The sequence below is a fragment of the Carassius gibelio genome, chromosome B9 (assembly GCF_023724105.1).
Source record: "Carassius gibelio isolate Cgi1373 ecotype wild population from Czech Republic chromosome B9, carGib1.2-hapl.c, whole genome shotgun sequence".
Classification (NCBI taxonomy): Eukaryota; Metazoa; Chordata; class Actinopteri; order Cypriniformes; family Cyprinidae; genus Carassius; species Carassius gibelio.
The window spans coordinates 21,869,973-21,887,279 of record NC_068404.1 but is presented as its reverse complement, the minus strand read 5'-3'; the positions used below and the strand labels follow the sequence as shown (position 1 = coordinate 21,887,279).

At 38.0% G+C, this 17,307-nt stretch overlaps 1 protein-coding gene and 1 non-coding gene across 2 annotated transcripts in view; one reads left to right on the top strand and one right to left on the bottom strand.

The window, feature by feature from the left end:
• The window catches only part of LOC127964695 (CLIP-associating protein 1), a 75,361-nt gene that overhangs the window by 47,245 nt on the left and 10,809 nt on the right, over positions 1–17,307 (bottom strand). The window contains exons 3-8 of the mRNA XM_052564975.1: positions 5,405–5,483; positions 4,353–4,456; positions 3,923–4,014; positions 3,607–3,682; positions 3,086–3,183; positions 304–374 (exon numbers count right to left, since the gene is read on the bottom strand). Of these exons, the coding sequence (XP_052420935.1) occupies positions 304–374; positions 3,086–3,183; positions 3,607–3,682; positions 3,923–4,014; positions 4,353–4,456; positions 5,405–5,483 (520 nt within the window). The remainder of the gene's footprint in view (positions 1–303; positions 375–3,085; positions 3,184–3,606; positions 3,683–3,922; positions 4,015–4,352; positions 4,457–5,404; positions 5,484–17,307) is intronic.
• LOC127965789 (U4atac minor spliceosomal RNA) lies at positions 6,505–6,629 on the top strand. Its single transcript, XR_008155476.1, has one exon. It is a non-coding gene; the product is annotated as a U4atac minor spliceosomal RNA (small nuclear RNA).

Genomic DNA, 17,307 nt, shown 5'->3' with positions numbered 1-17,307 from the left:
GTATCCTTCACAGAAAAGGCAATCCCATAACGCACTGTGATAAGCTTATTAAATAAAATCCATCCAAGATGGTGGATGATGCAAGATAAATGTTTAAATAATTCATCAATCTCCAAAAGTATAGATTAAAATAGCAGTTCAATCTAGTTTTAAAAAATCCACAACATGGTGTCAATGTATACTGGGTCACTTATGAGGTTAGGATGATGTAGGAACACAGCCAGGGTAAACACCCAAACTATGATGTTTAAAAGTTTGTTTAGACATTTGAATTCTTGGAATTTCCAAATATATAAATCCTACCTGAACCTGAGGAGAGGATCATGTTCCCAGATCTTTGGACTTCATCAAATCTGCTGAAAATAACATTCAACCTGTAAAAAACAAAAATAAAACAAAATTAAAAAGTTTGCTAAGTTACAGAAAAAAACAACAACTAGACCTTTAAAAAAATTCAACTCCTGGAATTGTGACTCGGTGCACAGAAAACAATCCTTAGAAACAGGTGTTGCAAATCTGACAAAAATGCTCTCACCTAGCAGGGTAAATGCTATGAAATGGAAATACCTTTCATTCGGTTACTCCCTTTGTCCAGAGATACCACCTGACTACACTACTATTTGACAAATGCTTAGACTATTAGCTTTGGACATAATGACATGATGACCTAACTCATAAACTATGGACACAACTGACAGTAAAGTACTTGGTTGCTTAACATGTCATTAAGGTGGTCTAAATGTGCGGTTCAAGGCCAGAACAAGCTACAATGAGGACCAGACTTTTTGCCGTTAGCCATAAGTCTGGCTGAGCGAGACTGGTTGTGATGTAACAGTTGATGTGTCACATTTCAGCATGGATGGTTTTGTGATCCTGTCAGTGCAATGCAAGCTTTGCACCAACTTTATAAGACTCCAAAGCAAACCTGCAAGTCTAGAAGTTAGGTTAGAAGTAGAGGTTAGCCAATCATAACAGAGGTCATTTTCAGGTCTTAAAGGTACAGTACAAAAAAACATCTTGTTTAAAGGTCAAAGAAATAGTTGAGTTCAATACTATTATTCAATGAAAGAAACATTGTAAGTGGATCAAAGAAAAAAAAGTAATGATTTTAGTTACAGTACACTAATGAAGCAATAATTTTGGAAACATTTAAGCATTCTCAAATGACAGCAAACCCTGTCAAACTGAACCACATAGCACCGCTCTCTAAAACTCCTCCCACTGCGGATTCACAAAGCTGTGGATGTTTTCATCCTGTAAAACCCTCTGAGAATCCTTCATCCTTTACATCCCTCTCAGAAGATTGTCTGTACGAGTCAGAGGCAGATCCCCAGAGCCCTGCGCATTAAAGCCGATTCATCACCAGGTTCTTAGCTTCCTGTGAGGGGATTCTACCATGCTGAATCTGGACGGGCTGCCACATTTTTCTGCCTTACAGTGTGGCAAAGAATCATTTTAGGTTATAAATAGGGCTGAGTGATTAATTGAAGGCTCAAAACATGCATTTTGTGATACTGATTAAAAAAAGCAACACTGTGAATAGTTCTCTTACAGCCAAAGTCATTAAATTCTAACTAGGACAAGTAAGTAAAGCCTTGTAATATTAATGTTTAAGAGGATGCTGTTTCCAACAATCATGCTGGTAGGATTTCATTTGAAATAAGGACATCCCTGATGATAACCACTGACAAATGCAAACGTTTAATCCCACAAGTCCATCATTTCTGCTTTACAAAGTGTCCCACAACAGAATTTTGAATTGCAAATGAGACGGGACGCCTTTTACTGCAGTTTGAAAGAAGGGAAATGCTGCTCGCTAAACCCTTATGCACTATGGTGTTCAAAAAGAGATTTCTTCCTCTATTCACTTCTCCCATGCAGACTGACTGCGTGCCTCTAAATTAAGCTGAGAAGATTTGAATTTTGCAGATATATGCATGGCAGTCTTTAAAAAACAGCAGCACTGAAAAACTGTCAGGCTGTCAGTGTGCTTTAGACTCAAAATGGATACTGAACATTTGGAAAATTAAAACTTGGGCTTAATTTATGCTAAATGTGGGATTTAGTGAGAAAGCAATGAGAGTTTGATCCTTTCATAGATCCCTCCAAGGGCCATTTTAGTTGTGTGGCTATCATTTTTAGTAACAGCATTTGATCCAGTCCCAAAGAATTTGGGCACAGATGCACATGAAGCCAACTGAGAAGGCGGCACGGAAATGAATTAGCATTAGCTTAAAATATTTTTGGATGAGCCAAATGATTGTATTGATAAGATCTGGTGAATTAACTCAAATATCCTGGAGCTGCAGTACACATACTTTGTTTGTGTGACGTTGTGTCCGAAGTCACCGCAAACTGTTTTCCCCAGGCATGTTCCAATTGAGCCTGCCCTCAAAAGTCTTTAAACTATAACCACTGACAAGATCAGAGAAACAGATGCCTGCATGGTCCCCTGGAGACATGCACAGATTTAAGTGGGAGGGACATCTAACAGATGTTACAACCACATTCAGACCACAAGCAAATGCTGACATGCCTTCCTCCTCTCCATGAACTTCAGTCAACTCTTGCTGTGCAGTATCATGGCTGGACACTTCCCTTTGCAGGCTCAAGCCCATCGAGCAAAACATCTGAGAGGTGCACTATGAATGCCATACTTATCTAAATGCTAAATCACAAATTCGGTAGGTTTCAGCTGAATAACATAGGCTAAAGGCTTTTAGCCGCTAAAAGTACATTAGTCTCAAGTTAGAAGGCATTTTCTGATTCTGGGTCTACAGGGAAATTAAGACCTAATGACCTGTATGAATATCCACTAAGAATCATTACAGCACTAATAGAGACTTGTTCATGAATGTTTTCACTCTGTTTTAGAAACACTTACTAGTGGGGTAAAATATCTGTCTAAATTTATCAATGCCTGATAGAAGTAAATGAACAGATGCAGTGTATATCTAGAGGGGGGAAAACAATCAAAATAACACGAGTTCAAAATTAAACAGAAATCCATATAAATTAGAAAAGAGTAATGCTGATGCACTGTCTGCGAATTGACAGAGAGTTAATAAAAATGGGAAGAGCTTACCTCGATTGCGGCAGTCCTTTTTTACTGAGGTCAATCCTAACCTTCTCTCCAACATGTCTGTATATTTCCACAAGGCAGTTCATGGCCGCATCCCGAACCTGGGCAGATAAATGGATAATCCACTCAATTAGAAACTTGATCATTTAAAATTGATCATTTATAAGCTTATATAATATATTATCAATGATAAGAAATGTTTTAGGAGGACAAACAAATGCAAACACCAAGTTAAATACAAAGCAATTGCACTGCTTTTTTAACGTTTAAGCCGCTGTTTGAAATGCTTTCCACTGCATCTGTTAACAATATTTATTCATACTGTAAAATCTATCTTCACTTAATAAAAACAAATGTATACTTGTTAAACTGTTTTTCCACCAACTCCACATCCAAACCCACCACCAGAGGTCACTATAGCTTTGTGTAATGTTGCTACCTTCGTCCATTGTTCTGTAAAAAAGCCATGTCATGCAGATCAGAGTTTAATCTCGAGTGTCTTAGATCAAGACAAATGCACATACCTGACTTGTGGGGTCTCCGAGTAGATTACATATATGTGGTACAATTTTGCTCAGGGTTAAGCCTTGGGCACCGTATCTGAAAAATGGAAGCAATAGCGACAGGGTTCAGCCAAGTTGAGCTTTAATGGATTATCCTAGAAGAAAGTGCTGCTTCATTTTTAATAACTTAATATCTATATTCAGCATAGACATTCAACTACAAGTGGAAATTTGAAACAGAATGTAGGTTGTATTTATGAAACAGAATGTCAATGTAGGTTGTTTTTATGTTGCATGAAAGTTACAATATCCAGACTGAAAGGACAATTAGACTTACGTGTTCAGAGTTGAGATGAGACAGAGACACACTCCCTCTCTGGTCCGGTTGTTTTTGTGTTTGAACCCCCCCAACATTCGGTCCCATATGTACTGTGAAGACAATCCAAATGTAATACTTTCAGTCTAATACAATTAAATGGCAGCTAATCTCATTATGAGACCTCCCACCAGCTTTTCATGGAGCTAAGAGTTCAATTCATTAACTAAATGAAATCCTATTTAAAATGCCACAAAGGCGTCTCGCAAGGGTACTTCTTAATGGAGCAGGTTGTTCAGATCTTACATTATGAAAATTGTTTAGGCTGTCATGATATTTTAAAACAAAGGTAAAATGAAGAGACGTTCACACAACAGGACAGCAGTGTTAGCTTTAGAATGAACTGAACATCCTGGAATTAATATTTAGGCTACATTAAGACAAATACTACCTGAGGTGTAGCTGCCAGCTCCATGATCTTCAGCAGAAGGGTTTGATCATGGTCTCTGACTTGATCTTTGGCATCGCCTAACCGATCTATCAAGCTCGGTAAAACTGGAGATGGACAGAACAAAGATTAGATATTAGGGATGTACAAAGTTATTTTCAGTCAATTACGTAGATGGAACTTCAAAAACCTTCTAATTAGTTTATAATGGGTACATTTCTCTAAACACCTGGGAAACTTCAAATGATGAGACCTTCAGATTACGTAATAAAGGATATATTTCTCACAGCAGACAATCTGAAGATTGACCGTGATTGCCATGAAATTCATTGATGAATTCATGATGATTCAGTTAATTTGTAACAAAAGCAGTGTTCGATGACTGCAGCAGCGATGCATTCAAAGCGGATGAATTTTTAGAAGCAGCTTCTCAGAGGGTTTTAGTGTATGCTGACAGTTTTAGCACTTAAAGTATAACACTCTGTCAGCAAACTTTCTGCAGGAAGTTGTGTCTCTTCATTTAAGCACCACTGCTTAAAAAGTAATAAAAAAAAAACAAATCTTCAAAATGTTCTTAAAGCTGCGGTAGGGAACTTTTGACGCTCTAGCGGTTAATAAACAGAACTGCTTGCGTCTTGCAGAAGAACATTGTAGCCGGAACTACTTCTCTCTGTTTACGTCTATGAAGAATCACAAAGGTACTGGGTTACTCCGCCGCGGTATCCCCGAAGCAATCTAAAATAGTCTGAATATAAACACTTATTATAGGTGCACCCTAGTGATTCAGGACAAGCTAAAAACACGGTTTGGAAAATGGATTCATGGTGTACTCGCTTATTTTACACATTTTTCTACATTTTGAACACAAACAAAGTTACGGACTGCAGCTCTGATTGGTTGTTTTTTACCGGGAGCGATGGAGTTTCTGCAAACTGCAGCTTTAAGATAAACTATAACATGAAAATAAATTGTCACACAACGATCCTTATTGTTTCAGGTAATAAAATCTGACAAAATGAGAAATTGTTACACATTTAAGACAATAATATTCCTACCTGTACCAACTTGGGGCCGAAATCGGTCCTGTAATCTCGTCACTAAGGCAGATAGAAGGTCCATTCCCAACAAAGCCAACTAAAAGATGAAAAAGCATCAAATTAAACAGAGACAAAAACTGTGTGTGCATTTTTATTACATTTAAATGTGTTGTTGCAATATACAAAAATATTTAATTAGCTTTAGAAATCTTTAAGCAACACTATAATGTTATTGTCAATTCAGAATATCACAAAGAAAATAGAAAATAAGAAGGCAAAATTAATTAAATGGCTGCCCATCCCCCCCAAATCAAATGAGTAGAGCAGAGGATTATGGGTAAAAAATGGGTCATCTGAGTCTAAATGCGCAATGCAATGGACTATGGATAACAGACGAAATTCAGATGAATACAAAATAACATATTTCCATAGTACAAATATGAATACTAATATTAGAAACACAACACATTCACATACTACCTTAAGATTAGTATGTTAAACAAGACCTTAGACTGAACAAGTAGTGCAAAGGATTATGGGTAACCATCTAGAAATCCCAGTCTGAGTACTGCAAAGGATTATTGGTAAATCCCTAACATCTCATTTATTTATTCCTTTCTCAGCCTTTTTTTGACATTAATGCCACAGTGTTCCTTTCCAGTAAAGTTCATTAAACATATTTAAACATATTTCACGCCAATAGTCAACAATTTGGTCTCTCTTTTATTCCAACCATCACAGAGAAGATTGGCACTAGGGGCTGCATGATATTGGGAAATATATTACATTCTCATTTTAAATGATTTAAACATCGGGGCTCGCTTGCTCGCTCTCGCTCTCTATCTCTTTCTCGCACACGCGCGCTCTCTCTTTCTCTCTGCACTGTCAAAACTTTCACTCTATGATGGTTAAGCTGTGCAATTAATCCCGAATCACATTCGTCAATGGACGGGGAGCAGCTGGCCCGTACAGTTAATGAATAACGGATCAACTATGACAGCCTACATCGCACATCCTACGATGATTCGTACATCGCGATATCGGTGCTTAAACGACACATTGTGCAGCCCTAATTGGCACAAAACAAACAAACTGCAAACGCTCTGCCCAGACACTTAACTTCCCTTGTCATGGGGTTGAGGACTATCCAATCAGCGAAAAGCAAGAATAGGCCTGCTAACGCCATATCAACACAAATGCATCAACTGACTTCAAGTCAGATAATGGTGCAATTTTTGGCAACCCTTAAATAAGGTTAATGATAATTGTAAAGCTTCATAAACTAATTTTCAATAAAGACTGGGACTACCTATTTGCTCCACCAGTGGAAAAAGGGGGAGTGTCTGGGAAACCATTTTGAACACAGTCATTATTTTTGCAGTTTCCTTTAATTTCACGTTCACCTCCTGTCATTTGTTTAGTACTGCCCTCTTGATTTATTTTATGTATTTAAGCAGCTGGGTTTGACTCTAATATGTCTACTATAACAAAGTACTGATCCTTTGTTCTCACCCATACCGAAAATGACTGTAATTATGCTGGTGACACCCAGGACTGTTACACAGATAAACCACATCAGCTGAGAAGGGTATTAAATGCCTTAGAGGAGGTGTAAAAAAGGCAAGTCGTATCATGAGGCACTGGGTAGCACACAGTTGATCTCACACATCCTCAAAGATGAAAACAGATTTAGCCACTTTCTACTATACAAACTGTTCAAAGCTGTTCAAATTCATCAAAGAATCCTGCAAAAACTTTCTTAATATTTCACAACATTATAGCAGCAACCGTTTTTAGCTGTTTTTATAATAACAATAAGAAGAAATATTTCTTGAGCAAACCAGCACATCAGAATTACGATCATGTGATACTGAAGACTGGAGCAATGGCTGCTGAAAATTCACCTTCGACATCATAGGAATAAATTACATTTTATCACAACACAAAAACAGTAGAAAAATATTATCAAATAATTGGTTAGCATAAGATATTTCTTTCAAAATAAAAAAATAAATCCTTTTAACTTGCTAAAAGATCTGTACAAAAGCACATACAACATAAAACTTCTGTTTTTATTTTTTAGATATTTCTTATAAATCATTTTATGATTTAATAGAAACATATTTTGTTATATCTGTAGAGCAATAGGAATTACCACTGTTTATGAAAGTGGTAAAAACTGTATTTTATTTTAGTTAGTTTTGCCAAACAAACATTACAGTTTTAGTTAGTTATCTTTTTATTTGTAATATATGCCTCATTTTCATTTTTATTTCAGTTAACCACAATGTTTTTACCCAGCTAGTTTCCGTTTTTTCGTTCATTTTTGTTAACGATTATAACCTTGGACCCCTCCAAATCTGAAATTTCTGTCCCTTTGGGTGGGAATTTAGAATTACCCCCTGTAATTCGAACTATGATCTCGCTGTGCTTTCGTTTGCTTCATTCCTTCCTCGGTTTTCTCGTTAACGGCTGAAAGCAAATACACAGGAGCATGATCGATCATTTCAGCTTCGGCTCCAAGCTCAAATCAACACCAAAATAAACGATTACATAAGTCTAAGCAGACTCCGTCACACCTGGACAGACAAACAGTGAATAGCAGGAGAGAGGAGGCATGTATCTGCCAGAACACACTAATGAGACAGAGATGTTTAACGGATATGTGCTCATTCCCCTGGTTTCGTCGTCTTCATTTCATACTACTTTGCTAATCAGTTCAACAGCGCCTGAACATCCCTTGCTAAGACAGCGGTGTTCAAACTTTTTTGGTGTATGTCCCATTTTAAAAGGGGTCATGTCATGAGGAATCAGATTTTCCTTGATAGTTCATTGGAGTAATAATAATACATTTTTGTTTAAAAAAAAAAAAAAGAGGATTCTCAATCAGAGGTTCAAACACGTGGTCATGTATTATTATACTATTATTAGACTGTTTCATTGTCTAAATATAGATATCTAAAATATATACTACCTTCCTTGTTTCAAAATTAAGCTATAACACAGGATGTTACAGATGACAAATTACATTTTAATTTTACCAGTCAATTGTATTACTATTGACTTTTCTTTTTAGCATCTTGCATCCTGAAAGCCCTGTTATGAAAGCAAAAACTCATTCTGCATGAATGTCTAACTTGGATCAATACGAGTTTCCTATGAAAAACAAGAAAGGTTCTGAATCAAGTTCACCTTTGCATCTTTTTTTATAGTGTACATTTCCTGCAATATTTTAGCCCTAGACAAACTGCTTTTTTTTTTAATTTACCACTGTTCAGTTTTTCAAAGTAGCATTTTATGCTCACCAAGGCTGCATATACTTGAACAAATATACAGTAAAAACAGTAATATTGTGAAATATTACAACTTAAGATAATCGAGACAAGAGAACAAAAACCATAACTATTGAAATTGCTATAAAAAAAGGGTGAAAATATCTATAAATCTGATACAACTCCATGAAAACCTCTGCACTGCGATTTCTTTGGTGGTGTGTTACCAGGATCATTCCAGATTGATGTAGCTGGTAAAATAAGCTTGTCCTAGATCCTCACAGGAACAGCGTCCTCATTAGGCCTGTCCAAATGGGAGGAATTTATCCAGGCCAGTGAGACTGCAGGGCACAGGGTGAACACTGTCTGTTGAGGTAATCAGTGTTCAAACTGAAATACTCCTGAAGACTATTATGAAAGACTGTATGTGAAAATAAATAATGTTGGTAAGTCTAACAAAAGTCTTACCGGCCATGCTTTGCTGAAACTATCAGGTCTCTTATTTTACTTGCATGAAACTGAACTCTAGTTAACTTTGTTTCATTTCCAACAACCACTATCGATCATTATGTCAACTCAAACAGGAATCTAGTTTTGCTTCTACGCTGGTTTGCTCATTGGTGCCAGCTTTGTGAGTATTCTCTGTGATTTTCCACGAGTCAAAGAACAACAGCTGGGATGAAGTCAACAAGACCAGACATGGATGCAAGAAATAAACATATGTCGGCTCTCCATGTGCTGAGCCATTATTATTATTATCATACCTTCCACCGCACCACCACCAAGATTAAGTAATGGCTATGCCCTCTACATTAGCTTCATATTTTGGGAGGATTTTGAGTTCAAAGGCTTTTATTAGATAATCTGGTCTCAGGTCGGTGCTTGAGGGAGATTCGAGCCCATCTGTAATATAAGAATAATGTTGCACCACAGCTGTTCTCAAGTAGTAGAGTGGCTCCCTGAGTCACCGGTAAAAAGGGCCTGAGGGACATCAGATGTGGCTAAGTGGAATCCGAACAGAGAAAACGCCTACGATACTGTAGGATAAATAGAAAGTCACACCACAGCAGCACAGAAAAAGAAGTACGGATAGTGTACAACACATGTATCACCAGACACTTTTCCTGCTTTAATTTATTTTGAGAAACAGCTGAAATGAGAAGTCTTCTCATCCTACGCAATATAAATGCTTCCCACTACACTTTTGACTGGCTCTTTCAATACTGCACAGTCAAGTTCTTTTTTTTTTTAGCAACCCTCTACACTGCGAGTAAAGCACTCGCATACGCGACTAAATCTTCACTTTGGGCGATTAAATGATGTCTAATATTAGCTAGTTAACTCTACAATAAGTAAATCCACTTTACCAGCTAATTACTCTTTGACAGCAATTTCACAGGATATAAAAAAAAGTTTGGGAATTCCTGGGCTCCATATGAGTTGTTGGACCAACACTAGCATCTCTAATAGATGGTATAGGCTAGGTAAAGGAGTGCAATTACTCATAATACAACGGTGGACTAAAAACACATCAGGGGAGCTGTTAAGATCTTCAGAGAGCTCATGGGACCGATTACTGCAGGCATGATCTCTATCAAAACAACATGCACAAGCCACGAGGAACTAAATCACTTACATCAAAAACAAAAATCACAGCAACATAATGTAACTGATGTAACGTGTTTACTGTTTGACACCAAGGCTGAAAGGTTATACAAGAATATACAACCAACAATAATTAAAATGTCAAATTAAGAGTGAAGCATCGTTCAAAGTAGCAAAAACATCACTATCCTTTCTGTGACCCGTGTGACCACTATTTAACCGCATCCATATTTAAACATGCATAAATTTGAGAGAGCTTATCAGCACTGCCCTGATCCCGACCCCATCACCTTCCTCTTTATATAAGAGGGAGAACACACAGCACCGTCCACACACACGCTGTCCTCACAGAGATCACTGTGGTTCACTGGGCTGCAGAACTGTCTACGGGCTAAAACCTTCAGACAACAGCTCTCATATATCAACAGCACTGAACACACTTATCCTCTGTGAAATGAAAAAAAAAACAAACAAACAAAAACAATCTCATTACTTGTTAGTACAATAAATGTTGCTGTGTTGCTCTAAAGCTCTTCAAATTAACCAGCCCTGCAACGCTTTAAACAGCTTGTGGATTTTGATAATGGCGTCACTAATAAACTCTTTTTTTTTTTCAGAAAAACAAAACAAAAACAGCTGCTGAAGAAACACCCTGAGGAAAAGAAACAACTTCATTTTCTGAAAATTAACCCTTTACAAAAAAGTACTATGGCTGTAACACTGGACAATGACCGTATCTGATAGTACACGGATAGCTTGGTACTAAATCGTTATATCAATTGTACATGGTATTTACATATTACTCCAAAGTATTTTAAAGAAGACAATGGTTACAGAAAAAAATGTTACTTTATTTCTGGTTTGTTCATTTCTGCACATTTCCCATTTGGTGAAATATATATATTAGCGATGTCTAAATTAGCGTTAGAGTTAACGAAGGAGATATCAAATGTCTTTTGAAGTGGACGCACACACCACCTCAAACGAGTGCAGAAACGGTGACGATGGAGCTTCAGTAGAACAACGGTGAACGGCGGTCAGATGAATGTTCAGAAAATGTCTGTAAAAAATGTGCTCTTTAATTGAACGCACAAATGAGGCGGTGCACTCTAGCCTGTATCATTTCATATTAAAGCGTGAATTAAACAGAGTATGCGTGTCAGATCCCTCTTAATGTAATAGCAGCCAAATAACCTAATAACCCAGCTGCTATGACGTGTTAATAAAAGAACAAAAGAAAAAAAGAGGAAATAAACTGTTATAGCTTACAGATTTATATATATTTAATTTAGAATTGAAATCTCAATGTGAAATGTTGTGGCAAATCAACTTTAATGGCATTCAAAATTATATATTTTTTTGTGTGTTTTATTTTTCATTCATTTAGGCAAAATAGTGTAGAATGTTATTATCTGCATAAAATTAAAATAATTATCAGCTTATTGGTATTGGGTAGAACTGCAATACCATGCAGCCATACAAATCACCCAGTGTTGCTGTGCAAGTAGACTGACAAGAAAGCCACTGAAAGTCAAGCAGTATCAGTATCAGAGTCCAACTATGACAACCCAAGCATTTCCTTTTCCCTCACAATAACATGGTACACAAGCCTACACTTAGAGGTCAGAGGAAACTTTCCAACTACTTAGAATATACACTCAAGAATGCCCTCAGGGCGAAGCGGGGGCTGTTTTGACACAGTGAGAAAGGAATGTGGACAATCCTTTCCAAAAAAAAAAAAAACAGAACCCTGACGCAGGCAGAACAACTACAGCTGATATCCAGCAAAGAGCATTTCCTCTTATCAAACACACGCATACCGCTTTCACGACAGCAGGTGCTTACCAATGCAGGAAATCTGAAGTCAGCTGAGTGTGCATGAGTGTAGTGTGTGCGTCAAAGGCAACTTTCTCTAATCCATCAAGTTGCTGGGGTGTCCAAAGCAAGTGTGTGGTCTGTACAAATACTGGTAAAAAGGCACGGCATGGACGCCAGCATGGTTCCATTTTTAGATAGCCTCTCTAAAGCCCCTTTCACACTGCACATTGGACCTGGAAAATTAACGGATTGCCTTCTGTGTGAAAGCAAACATGTCCCGGGATTGATTCCGGGATCGAACCCAGGTTGGAGACATAGTTACATTGCTGGGTTCAATCCTGGAATGAGCACAGAACTAATGCCATAAAGGGTGTGTCTTAGTGATGACGCATGTTATCGTGCAACTCTTTTACCGGGTGTTTTGAAGGCAGATCAACATTCGCAACAAAAAAAATGTGCGCAAACTGTAATAAAGCAGAGATCAGGTAGTTCCTCACTTTCAGCACTGAAGCGGAGATCATTCACCAGTTTAAGTGAAAGTTAACGTGCCTAGCGTTTTCAACTCGTACATTACATGGTCACACCCTGATGTCACGTGTCATTACGGGACCTTTACCGGTTGTGCGAGAACGCATGCACAGATTCCGGGAAATCACTGGCAGTGTGAAAGTGCAAGATCTAACGATCTGGGAACAACTGCCAAGACAAATTATTATCTGGAATCTCAGTGTGAAAGGGGATAGAATAACACAAATTTGAATACTTCAGCAGTGAGAATGATGCTGGCTCAGCAAAAGACTGTAACGTCTTAGACAAGTAGCATATAGGTAAATGACCAAACACCGCAGACAAGTAGCATATATGTGAATGACAGAGACATAAACATCTTTCTAAACCAGGGGTCAGCAACCTTTTCGGCATGACGTGCCATCTTTATTTTTTTCTTTTAAACCACTGTGCCACAGCGTGTATTTCTGACTAAATAAATGCAGCCTGGGTGAGCATAAGAGACATAAAACATTAAAGGATATTCTAATTTCCTGCCACTAAAAAGATGCTGTTTGCTGGCCCGCGCTCTCACGGTAGCTGCGGGAACCTGGGGGTAAGGACAGACAGACGAGGCGAAAGAATAGGAGGTGGAAGGATAAGGAGCGCCAGAGATGAGAGAAGGGAGTTCCAAAAATCCAGTTCCCAGACACACTGCTGCTTGGCCCTCCACCAGCTGGATGAACTCTTCCGCGGCACCTGGTGGTGGCAGTGGATGGCACGACACTCCTCCGCCGATTGGTGGATGGCGATGACAACTATGGTTTTTGGGCAGCTGGCTGGATTCCCCCGTTCCCTGCTCCTCCCCATCCTGAAGGACGGCAGCAGGCTCCAGCCTCCAGGCAAATGGCGCAGACACCTCCGCTCCCTCATGGACGGCAGCCGCCCCTCCACATCGCGGGCGGCCAGCAGTGAGTTCGTCCATCCCTGAACTGGTAGCCCTGCTAGATGACACTGCGGATACACCCCAGCGGAGAGGGATCTTCAGCAGCACGTCCCTCCTTCCCCCCCGGGTTTCGGCACCAGTGTAACAATATAAAAACTTCACATTCATGGGGAGGAGGAGGTGGGAACTGGCGGACATTAAAATGAAAACTTTAATAACGAAATCAACACAAAACAGCGTGACAGCCCCTCACGGACAACTGCCATGCACAAACAAAACCAAAACACAAAATAAAGTCAAGGCCTGCTCCTATCTCGTCCTTCACTGTCATCACTCCTCTTTTGTATCCTTCCAATCTCCTCCGCGGGACTTGAGACCCAGAGTGAGTGGAGCAGGAGTCATTCATTTCCAAATCACACCACCGGCCTCGCTCCATTCCCATGGCGTTCGGCCCTGCCCCACTTATCACAGGCAATATAAAATGCTCTTATTTATTTTTCTGGTAATCAGATTAAGGCATAAAATTATATAATTTATCCTAATCAAATGAAAAACTCTTATTTTTTGGCAAACAAAGTGCTGCACAACAGAGGTTTACTTTTAAAATGTAAAATGATTTATTAATATTTATTTTCATTATTATTATTATTATTAGTAGTAGTAGTAGTAGTAGTAGTATTGTTGTTACACTCAAAAGACTGCTTAATAGTTATATATTTTGACAGTTTCTTCATGTGAAAATAAACTTATTTTGAAATTTTATTTTGCAGCTGCTGTGTATGTGATATGACGGTAGTTTTGTCAAATTAAACAATAAAATGCTAATTAAGTGGCTCTCAGATCAGCTGGAGATTAAATTTGTGTGTCAGCCATGCTTGTGTAAACAAAATTCATTCATTCATTGCGGAAATTATGGCACCGTTACGCGTGATGTCAAATGCTTCCCCAGATTTTTAGTATAGTTTAGTACTATAGAATTTTATCTGAGCATTGCAATATTGCTTTGTTCTTGTCATCAGTCTTTCCGCCTCAATCCGCCATGATAAGCACTGAATGAGTGACCGTTGCGCAAAGTAAATAAGAGGGGGACATCTAGTGGAGAAGACTATTGAAAATATTCACATAAATCAGATCTTATCGATTTGCACAGTCCTTATATTAATGCACAAGCTGTACTCTAAAACAAAACACTAAGACCCTAAAGGACAACAGCAGAGAGCTTAACAGACAGGTGACCTTGGCAGAAACCAAGATTCTGTAGCTAGCTACAAAAGAAAAGAATTACTAATAACATTAGACAGAACTCAGGAGACTGTGGTCGTCACTATGTGGCAGTGGAAGCGTTTTGGTCATTCGTGCTGTTGAAGTACAGCTGAATTAACAGCTCTTGACACTCCCTCCCCTACATCTACGTCAGCACCTCTACTACATCCATTCCTTCTCACCGCTCAAGTAAGACTGACAAAGAGATGTCTGCACCAACAACAAAGACGTGCGTTATGCTCCGCTATCAGATCAGCCGTACGGAGGGCTGAACTCTGTATGGGTGTGAAGTTCAGCTCTATTTCCTTCATAGGCCTGGATTAGCTGATAACACACTGGTTGTCCTGCTGTGATGGGGGCTGGTGGAGATACAGTACTGTGTATCTAAAGGACTGACAAAGCATAATAAATTCATAATAATTTAAAGCAACTAAATAAGTAAGATCTAAAAATGTAAAACTACATTTAAACTTTATCAATATCAGTAGTGATACTAATACAAAGTAAAAAAAATATTACATGGGGAACACTTTACAATAAGGTTAATTAGCATAGTGAACATGAGCTAAGAATGAACAATACTTCTGCAGCATTTATTAATCTTAGTTGATGTTAATTTTAGCATTTACTAAAGCATTATTAAAATACAAGTTGTGTTTGTTAACATTAGTTAATGCACCAACAGAACTAACATGAACAAACAATGAGCAACTGTATTTTTATTAACTAACTTTGATAAAGATTAATAAATAGTGTAATAAATGTATTATTCGTTGTTTGTTCATGTTGTGGACTATCATTTTCAACACAAAAAAATCTATTGCTTTTCAGTAATTTATAAAAACTGAAACAATTAAAGAATTTGACAGGCTGGTGTTCTTGGCACAAACATACAATGAAATATAGTTTATTTGGTATGATCAAGCACAACTCAACTGAATGAAATGCTAATGCACAAACAAATGGATGCTTAAATGTTCTGTTTGCCATGTAGGCCTTGATAGTTCAGCAGAAGTTTCTGATTCTGAAAGCAAACCATTGATGGTCTACAAGTATGTTTAGTGCTGCTGTTCAGCACCAACAGACCTCATTAGATGCCTCTTCATAAAGGGAAGCATTGATAGAGCACAATGGAAGAAAGAAGACAGAGAGAGAGTAGAGCTGAGCAGAGCGATACAGAATAAGAGATAAATACAAAGAAGAGGGGCCAGAATTAGAAAGAAATCCAGCTCAAACAAGCCAGTAGAATTTCAAAAGGTTTGTAATCTCAGGTAAAACAATGTTTTTAAACATATGATTTGCTGAAACAGAATATAAAAAGCCACAAATGAAATCTGGTAAAACATCTTGATTCTGTAGAAATGTACAGAGCTTTCGGTGTGCACAAATTTGTTATCTAAGTGAATCTCTGACCCTAATAGGTAGTTATGGGATTACACTTGATATTATATGAAACACTGACATCAATATAAAAGGCCGGGATCAATGCTTAAGATCCTTATAACCCTGAATCTGCAATTAAATACATGCACACATAAAGAAACAGAATAATAAAAGTATCCTCTTGTTTATATATACAAGTAAAGAGTCATAAGAGAGGACGTGACATCCACTCTAACCCTGTTCTTAACCAACATGAAAACGTGAGGATGTACACAATTATGCATGATGAACTCAGATTTAAACTAGGTGATTATACATCCATGGGAGGAAAATGATTGAACCCTATTCACTGATCGTGATTAATGATGATCATGTCTTAACATGATCTGAAGCTCATAACTATATCTTTCCTAAGTTTCCAACACAAAAACAAACAATGGCACATGATGAGCTATTATTATGTCATACAAGCACATAGGTCTATTCAGAGGACAGAAAACACTCATTCAGTAAGACAGGGTTACATAAAACGATAGCGCTATTTCCCCCACTATTTAGTTACAATACAGCCCTACACAAAACCACAGGCTGCTCTGTTCATGCTCAAGCAGTGGAACAGCACATCTAATGCAATGGCATTGAAAAAAAAAATAAGCACAGGATAAATGGGCAAATTCAGAGCGCCTTTGTGAGATGTTGTTCATGTGAAGTATGCAATTTGTACAAATTGTGAATAAAAACAGAATGCAATGATATGTAAGTTCAATCAAATTTCAATATTTTATTCAGAATACAACATAGTTGATATATCAAATGTTTAAACTGAGAAAATGTATAACTTTAAGGGAAAGATAAGTTGATTTTAAATTTCATGGCATCAACACAAATCAAAAAAGTTGGGACAAGGCCATGTTTACCACTGTGTGGCATCCCCTCTTCTTTTTATAATGGTCTGCATACGTCTGGGGACTGAGGAGACAAGTTGCTCAAGTTTAGGTATAGGAATGTTGACCCATTCTTGTCTAATACTGGCTTCCAGTTGCTCAACTGTCTTAGGTCTTCTTTGTCGCATCTTCCTCTTTATGATGCACCAAATGTTTTCTATGGGTGAAAGATCTGGACTGCAGGCTGCCCATTTCAGTACCTGG